Raw genomic sequence first — 9,161 nt, 5'->3', positions numbered from 1 at the left:
GCACCCACCCAACTACCCCCACCCAGCTGCCCCCACCCAATTACCCCCCCCCACCCTGCACCCACCCAGCTGCCCCCACCACCCTGCACCCACCCAGCTACCCCCACCACCCTGCACCCACCCAGCTGCCCCCTGGACTGGCTGGACTGGTTATTCTGCAGGGTTTCCTGCACACAGCAGCACACGTGGACAACGAGCACACCCGCTTTTCTTTTATTAGCCGACACGTCCTCAAGGGACCACGGACGAGGCTAAAGGTCTTGATTCCGGTCTTTGGCTAGTGACCGTGGTGTAATAACCACCCTCCGCATCTCTCTCATGGCGCCGTTAGAACGGTGTTATGCTCTTTCAGTGTGGTGTTGTGCGACCTGTGTAAACACGACATCCACCGCACGCTGTCCGTCCCTCCTCCTCCTCCCCCCCCCCCCGAGGTTCCTCCTCATTCGGTCTCCCTGTGGGAGGGTTTTAGGGAGCTGTTCCTTACCGGATGCGAGGGTGTAAGGACAGGATGTCGTGTTGCTGTAACGCCCCCCTGAGGCAAACGTGTAATTGGTGATGCCGGGCTGTACAAACACCCCCCCGGCTTGACTCGGTTGTGTTGTGCTGCAGCTTTACCCACACAAACAGCCACACAACGTGCAGGAAAGACATTTTTTTATTTTCCCTTTGACAACTTCCGCAACAAGGACCTGCAGCGTGGAGGTCCCCCGGAAAGAGGCAGCCCTCCGCCACGCGCCGCCCCGTTAACATCACATCTATCTGAAGGCCAACATGTCACACGTCATGTAAAACACACACGTTCAAACGCCGGGGAGGAAAGAGGAGGGAGCTCCGCCGCCGACCGCCCAGGTGGGGGAAACCTCCCGTTGACAGTGTCCCGCCGGTACATATGACCTCACGTGGAACGGAGCGGACTTCCTTCCGCTACCTGAAAGGGCGGGAAAATGCTCCCCGTTCAGATCTGATGACGTCACACCAACATAAACACTTCTGAGACGAGACGAGAAGGAAGGGCTTCTTTACTGCATCGTGACCTGCGGAGCATTTAAGGAGAGGAGGCCACGCACGCTCCGGCCTCGCCCCCCCCCCCGCGGCCGGCCCACGTGCTGCGGCGCGGGGGACGGCGTTTCACCAGATCATGCACAACTACGGCTGACATACTTGTCCTCATAAACAACAGTACTCCATACATGACGCTGACATTATCCTCTAATACAAGAAAGAAATCGTTTGTTGGGGTATTTATTTATACACGGCCACGTGTCTTCGTGAGGGACCTCCCTCCCGTCTCGTGCGTTTCACAGTAAAACGGGACAGGAAGACGGGTGACAGGACGGGGTGACTTCCTTTAATGAACTCCTCGGGGCCTCTGTGTTAATGTACTCAGGTAGCTCCTCCCGCCCGTGGCCCGCAGCTCGCCACGCCGCTCGCTCTTACTGACTCGGCCGGCAGCTGTGAAGACGGGAGGCAGACAGGGAAAGGGGGGGGGGGGTAAAGTGTTAAAGATGGAGCTGCGGCCCCACTCGGTCGGACGGGGGACGTGGTGCTGGAGGCCGAGGCAGGATCCCGCCGTGTCCCTCACAGGGTCTCCCTCAGCTTGATGGTCACCGCTTTCACCTCGGAGTACTCTGCCAGGGCGTACTCGCCGCTGAGACACGACACAAGGCAGGACGGGGGGTGAGCACACACACACTAACGCAACAACGACAAATAACATGCACAGCTGTGTTACGGTGAGAGAGACGTGGCTCTTACAGCTCTCGTCCGACGCCGGACATCTTGCAACCTCCGAAGGGAGTCTGGGCATGGAGGGCATTATAGCAGTTCACCCTTGAGAGAGAGACAAACAAAGAGGAAGAGGCGGGGAGAGAAAGAGGAGAAGACTGTTAGCTGGTGTTTCTTTGTTGACGCTCTCCATCAGGCACCAGCTCAGGCCACACTTAAGAGTTGCATGGCTGGTGTACCACCCATCAACCTAACTTTCTGATTAGAAAACGGAAAGAAGAACAGAGGGAGGATCTTTCATAAAAGAGCAAACTGAAACATGAATCCACCGACCAGCCCCGCTCAAAACAAACTGGTTTAGACGCGACAGCATGTTGAGTTTGACGAGCAATGAGAAAGAATGGCCTTTTCTGTGGACGTCCGTCACTATTGCCCCCTAGTGGCTGCTTTCATTTTGGACCTTCAGCCCTCACAGAATCATTGCTACCATGATTGAATGGATTGGTTAAAATGTATTTGTTGTTCCAGTAAACGTCCCTCACTTTAACTCCTTTCCCACTCCTCTTGTGTAAACAGTGTCCTTGTCTAGAAAGCTGTACTGGCTTCGCCTTGGGGTGCAGATCCTTTCTATCTTGGGGGTGGGGGGGGGGGGCACATGGGCAGCAGTAGGACTGAAAGGACAATTTGATAAAAGAGTGTGAGCACATGAAGGCGAGTAGGAACTTACCACACAGTGCCTGTCTCCAGGGCTGCAGAGACAGACAGGGCCCGGTCCAGACATCTGGTAAACACTGCTGCCACCAGTCCATATTCAGTGCTGTTTGCCCTCTCTATGGCCTCCTGCTGGCTTTTGAAGCTAAATATACACTGCACTGGTCCAAAAATCTAGTAAGGAACATTGAACAAAGACAGATCGTTGAGACGAGATAATTTTACAACTCAATTAATGTTACAACAAATCAAATTATTGTCTGGGAATGTTCTCATTCATCCAGGTCATGGTTATCCAAAGGAGTTGAATCAAAAGTCAAATTATTGTTGAGAAAAAACCCCATCTCAAACTTGTGGCGCTAGGTGAGCGTTCTCATATCGGTCTGTTGTAGTGGCGCCATTACGCCACAGGGTGTCAGTGTTGAACACAATTAGAGTCCACCGCTTCCTCTGTGCCAAGTTTACTTTTATGAATGAGTGTCAAACCTCTTCCTTGGCGATGCGCATGTGGTCCTTCACCCCAGAAAATATGGTGGGTTGGAGAAACAGCCCCGTGTCTCCCACGGCCTTCCCTCCACACTCCAGCCGGGCTCCCTCCTCCTTCCCGCTCTCTATCAGCTCCATGATCTTATCAAACTGCTCCTGGTCAATCTGCATCAGTTGTGGAAGAAAAGGACATTCAGCCGTCAAATAATGGAGGAACAGCGTCCTTTGCTCAAATTAAAACTGACTTAGCTCAACAGCAAACTAACCAGCAAAAAAAAAAAGACTTCAGTTGTACAGCGAAGGCACCTGAACAAAGGAGAAAGCCAAGCAGCTATATCTCCTTTATTAAATGATGGGGAGAAAACTTGTGCTTATGCATCCCCATTGTTTTTCTGTCATTAAAATGCAATTTGAAATTAAAAATACTGCTTTGAGTCGGTCTGAATCAAAAGTACACAGGGAGACAGGGAAAGGTTGTAACAGCATAACTTTCACCAAGAAGGGATGACCTAAGAATCATGTCATGAATTTGACGTATGACCACTTCCTTCCTGACCTTACATGTGGAATTGAGTAGCTGTGTGAAGAAGTATGCAGATTTTACAGCCAAAAAAAAAAAACCTGCTCATTAGGTCAGAAATTAATATTTTGGACCAAGTCTATAGTTTGATGAGTACTGATGCTGTTGAGGTTAGAATAGTGTAACTTGTATTATACCAGAGAGCAGTCTCTTAGGTAAAATGTGAGGCACTTCATCTATGCCAATTTCAAACCACCATGCTTCTACAGCTATAGCTAAACAATGGCTGACAGGGGTGGGGTTAGTTGTAACACCTTTTTAAAACTGTGTTGCAACTCACCATGTAATGTCAACTAAACACATTTTCCCTATCCTACTCCTTTTTTAGCATGCCAAGACAGTGGGTGAGATAAATTGAGGGGTGTGCCTGCACATGTACTTAAATCTGCATCAGATGATGTGAGGCAGGGAAAGACAGCAAGGTCCGTTGCAAAAGAACACTCTTTCTGCCATGTGACATTGGACAGATACTGAAAGAAATGACAAAACCTCAGATCAAGACAGCCGGCTTATCACAGCAGGCAAAAAGTCTTCAATGCGCAGCAAGAAGATGTGTTGACTGGTTACTTGACCGAGGCCGCAGACTTGTATTTTGGACTCACTCCACATGAGGTAGGCCTACTGTGCATCTGACAGATGCAGATTAGCATGTTAGACCTAAGCAGGAATTGGCTACTAGTGTATGTATCAGTTATCTATGTGTATGTATTCAGGTACTATTTTTACTTTCTTCTAGGTCAGGAAGTCTGCATAGCAGCACACACCGACTAGCCAAAACATTAAAACCACCAACAGGTAAGTGAATAACATTGATTATCTTGTTACAATGGGTGGAATCTATTAAGCAGCAAGTGAACAGTCAGTTCTTGAAATTGATGTTTGGAAGCAGGACAAATGGGCAAGCGTAAGGATCTGAGCGACACTGACAAGGGCCAAATTGTGATGGCTAGATGACTGGGACAGAGCATCTCCAAAAAGGTCTTGTGAGGTGTTCCCGGTATGCAGTGGTCAGTACCTACCAAGAGTGGTCCAAGGAAGGACAACCGGTGAACCGGTGACACGATCATAGGCACCCAAGGCTCATTGACGTGCATGGGCAGTGAAGGCTAGCCCGTCTGGTCCAATCCCACAGAAAAGCTACTGTAGCTCAAATTGCTGAAAAAGTTAATGCTGGCTATGATAGATTTGTGTCAGAACACAGTGCATCACAGCTTGCTGCATATGGGGCTGTGTAGCTGCAGAACGGTCAGAGTGCCCATGATGACACCTGTCCACCACTAAAAGCGCCTACAACGGGCATGTCAGCATCAGAACCAGAACATGGAGCAATGTAAGAAGGTGCCCTGGTCTGTCGAATCACGTTGGTTTTTTTTACATCATGTGTACAGCTAGCTGGGTGCTTGTGCATCATTTACCTGGGGAAGAGATGGCACCAGGATGCACTATAGGAAGAAGGCAAGCCAGCGGAGGCAGTGTGATTCTCTGGGCAATGTTCTGTTGGGGGCGGCATGGTGGAGCAGTGATTACTGCGGTCGCCTAACAGCAAGGAGGTCCTGGGTTCGAACCCCGGGGTTGTCCAACCTTGGGGGTCATCCCAGGTCATCCTCTGTGTGGAGTTTGCATGTTCTCCTCGTGTGAGCATGAGTTTCCTCTGGGTGCTCCGGTTTCCTCCCACAGTCCAAAGACATGTAGGTCAGGTGAATCGGTGGTACTAAATTGTCCCTAGGTGTGAATGTGTCGGCCCTGTGATGGACTGGCGGCCTGTCCAGGGTGTCTCCCCGCCTGCCACCCAATGACTGCTGGGATAGGCTCCAGCATCCCACAACCCCAATTGGGATAAGCGGTTTGGATAATGGATGGATGGATGGATGGATGTTCTGTTGGGAAACGCTGGGTACTGAGAAGTTACTTTGATACTTACCACCTAGTCAAGTCAAGTCAGTTTTATTTGTATAGCCCATTATCACAAATTTCAAATGTGCCTCAGTGGGATTTACAGCAATACAACAGCTTGTCCTTAGACCCTCGCATTTGATAAGGAACAACTCACTAAAAAAACCTTTTAACAGGGAGAAAAATAGGGAGAAACCTCAGGGAGAGCAACAGAAGAGGGATCTCTCTCACAAGACAGACAGACATGCAATGGATGTTGTGTGTACACAATTTACAGAACACATTGAAAGAGGATAACAGAAATACAATGGAATTATGAGATATATGAAGAATATGATGAGGAGGATGCCAAGTGGTGTCCAGATGTCACTTGAACAGCCAAGGACCTGAGCCACGTGATCACCATCACGATGTAGTCCTCACAGGACAGACTACATATGCACACAGGGGAGACTTGCTTCACACCATTCACATACACAGGAGAAGAGAAAGGAGAAGACATCATTGAGAGAGACAGAAAAGAAAAAAGATAGAAAAATAAAGGGCCAAGAACCAAGCCCTGATGTATGCCATATTTACCGTCAGAGAATTTCGAATCTTCGAATATCATTATAGCAGACACAATATGCTCTTCCAGATAAGTAGGACTTAAGCCAAGAGACAGCAAAGCCAGAGACACCAAAATTACAATTTATTCTGTCTAATACAGTGATCAATGGTGTCAAAGGCTGCACTGAGGTCCAATAGTAGAAGCACAGAGGTGGAATCAGAGTCCATAGCTAGTAGAAGATCGTTCACCACTCTGGTCAGAGCAGTTTCAATGGAGTGACAGGCCCTGAAAGCTGATTGGAAAGATTCATATAATTATCTTCTATATGGGTCAAAAGTTGTTGACACATAGCTCTCTCTACTACTTTAGAAACAAACAGAAGATGAAAAACTGGTTGACAGTTATTAAGAAAACCTGGATCAAGGTGTGGTTTCTTAAGTAGAGGCTTGACCACAGCTGTGTTAGAATTGCTGGTAACAGTGCCAGTAGTAAATGATAAATTAACCATGTCTAGCACTGTAGGTCCCAGAAAAGGCTAGAGGTCTTTAAAAAGTTTTGCTGGTAAAGAGTCAAGTAGGCAAGAAGTTGGTTTAGAATCTGACATGAACTTACTCAAAGTATCAAGAGAGATAGCCTCAAAAGATGTAATAACAGGGACAATCAGTGACTCATTGTATAGGTATGAATTTGGTAAGACATGATCTACAGGAGTAGCTGGAGTTGAAGAACAAATTTTGTTTATGAGCTCATCAACCTTATTGCAGAAAAGTATAGAAACTCATGGGCAATGAATGGTGAGGAGCTAATAGACAGCTGCTTTTTAGTAAATGTAGATATGGTGTCAAAGAGAAATCTGGGATTATGTTTATTAATATTGATTAAGCAAGAGAGATACGCTGCTTTCGCAGCAGCTAAAGCATAAAGCATGCTTATATTTCAATAAACACTGATGCCAAGATAGGTAAGAAACTTCCAGTTTTGATTGTCGCCATTTATGTTCAAGTGTCCTGCAGGGCCACTTAACAGCATGTGTATCATCGTTAAACCAGGGTGTAGGCCTCTTTTGTCACCTAGCTCTATTAGTGAGAAGTGCAACAGAACTGATGAGACTAGAGAGGGACACATTTAAGTCACTAGGGAAATTTTTAACAGTCTGTCGCTACAGTGAAAAGAGCCAAGACTTCCTGCAGCTGCTGGCCAAATGCAGCTACAGTGGATAGACCGATGTGGCGGGTGGCAATTACATCTGTGCCGACATTAACAGAACAGGCCAATAATGCTTCAAATTGAAGAGAAAATGATCTGACACAGCAGATGTGGTTGGCAAGACAGTCAGATCAGAAGCAGATATCCCTTTAGATAAAACCAAATCAAGGGTGTTACCACTGCAATGAGTCAACAAACTGAATGAACCCAAAAGTATCAACTAGTGCCAGAAAGGCTTTACTTAGAGGATCAGCAGCCTTATTAAGATGAATATTGAAATCACCAAGAATTAGAATCTGACCAGAATGAGTAACAAGACCTGAGATATTCTTGTTGTTCTTGGTGAACCACAGAAAGATGTTTACGTTTTTGCACATGGAAAATAAACTTATTTAGATGCATAGTTTGTGGTGGGGTTTCAACTTTTAATTCTTCACTCTTATTGTTGAAACTTACCCCAGCAGTGGGATGGGTTGTAACAATGGAAATCCTTGTATTTACCATCAATTACTGAATTCTGTGATATAGTTGGAGAAGTTGGAGAGGTTGGACGGTTTGGAGACAAAGCAAGAGAGGCAAGATTGAGATGGCTTGGACTTGTGTGGAGGAGAGATGCTGGGTATATTGGGAGAAGGATGCTTAATATGGAGGTACCAGGGAAGAGGAAAAGAAGAAGGCTAAAGAGGAGGTTTATGGATGTGGTGAGGGAGGACATGCAGGTGGCTGGTGTGACAGAGGAAGATGCAGAGGACAGGAAGAAATGGAGCAGCCGAAAGCAGTAGTAGTTGGAAACATTGCTATTTGTAGTAGACAAATACAGGTACTTTGTGACAAAATTTGAGAGCGCTAACACAAAAATTCTGCGAGTTATAGGTGCAGAGAAAAAGTGTATGCCTATGTCGCTTGTATGCTATCATTTTAAAGAATGTATATGTAGTACGTATTTAGAAACTGGAAAATTGCTGGGGGAAAATAGGCACTAATTCATTACATTAACTGATCCAACTGAAAGACCTAGATTGCGTAAATTGCAGTTATGGTTTTAAAAAAAAATTAAAATGTAGTGAAGTTACTAGACCCTCATGCAATACATTATTTAATTACATTTAAGGCATTAGGTTGGGTGAAATTGCAGTTACAGGTGATTAAAAACGTTTATTCTCTGGCTATAATGGACAGTAATGTATATTATATAAATTTATTTCTAGTTTTTCCCCTTATCCCACCCGATTAACCCAATGGCATATGGCCTGAACTCTTGTCGAATAACTCCCCTGGCTCACGTTTCCACAGGACGGAGATAGTCGTAACACCCAGCTTCCTTCAAACGCGTGTCGGCTGCTCTCGCTATTTTACATGCTGAAGCCTCGCATGGATTGCATCACCTTCAGGCCGCGAAGGAGACGTAGGGAGAATGCTTTCGGTTGTTTGGCTGCAGCTGCCTGGATGGGCCAGAGGGGTCGCTGGAGAACGACGAGTCCCCGAACACTACAACGATCTACATCCACTATCCCTCGGGTAAGGGTGGCCAAATGAATGCCTTACCCCATGGACGCTCTGGCTGTGACCGGTTGCGGCGAGTCTGGGATACAAACCTCCCAACCACATGACGAGCGGATTGCAAGAAAGCTGCAACGATTTTCCGGCCTGTTGCTCTCCCATTTCAAAACACATCGTGTCACCCAATGTGTACATGCCTCTCAGAAAGATTGCAGATAGAATCATTGAATATACTAGCAACTGAGAACGCACCATTATTTACAGAAAGAGATAAAAAGGACGTTCTTCCACCCTAAACTGAAAGTGTCGACTTTAGATGAAATGGGTCTTGCTCCAGCTCTGTTGTCTGTTGATTTATTGGCTGTACATTGGCCATCAACAGATGATACAATCAAATGGTTCATGTCTATACAAGCTATGCTTTGGCACTGTAATGGACGGGTATTAAGTAGCTAGCTAGTTAGTAGTAAGTTGGTAGTGAAAAGTGGGCACCAACAATGCTAACACTCA

General features: G+C 46.7%; 1 protein-coding gene across 1 annotated transcript in view; it reads right to left on the bottom strand.

Annotated features, from left to right (window-relative positions):
* Positions 1 to 522: 522 nt before the first annotated feature.
* aldh1a3 (aldehyde dehydrogenase 1 family, member A3) overlaps positions 523 to 9,161 on the bottom strand; it is a 37,832-nt gene continuing 29,193 nt past the window's right edge. Inside the window, exons 10-13 of the mRNA XM_056278228.1 lie at positions 2,923 to 3,087; positions 2,453 to 2,610; positions 1,756 to 1,830; positions 523 to 1,648 (exon numbers count right to left, since the gene is read on the bottom strand). Coding sequence (XP_056134203.1) covers positions 1,579 to 1,648; positions 1,756 to 1,830; positions 2,453 to 2,610; positions 2,923 to 3,087 — 468 coding nt within the window. The 3' untranslated portion in view covers positions 523 to 1,578. The remainder of the gene's footprint in view (positions 1,649 to 1,755; positions 1,831 to 2,452; positions 2,611 to 2,922; positions 3,088 to 9,161) is intronic.

Source organism: Lampris incognitus, chromosome 4 (assembly GCF_029633865.1).
Source record: "Lampris incognitus isolate fLamInc1 chromosome 4, fLamInc1.hap2, whole genome shotgun sequence".
Lineage (NCBI taxonomy): Eukaryota > Metazoa > Chordata > Actinopteri > Lampriformes > Lampridae > Lampris > Lampris incognitus.
Note: the sequence above shows the minus strand (reverse complement) of the source record. Positions and strands in the feature narration are given on the sequence as shown.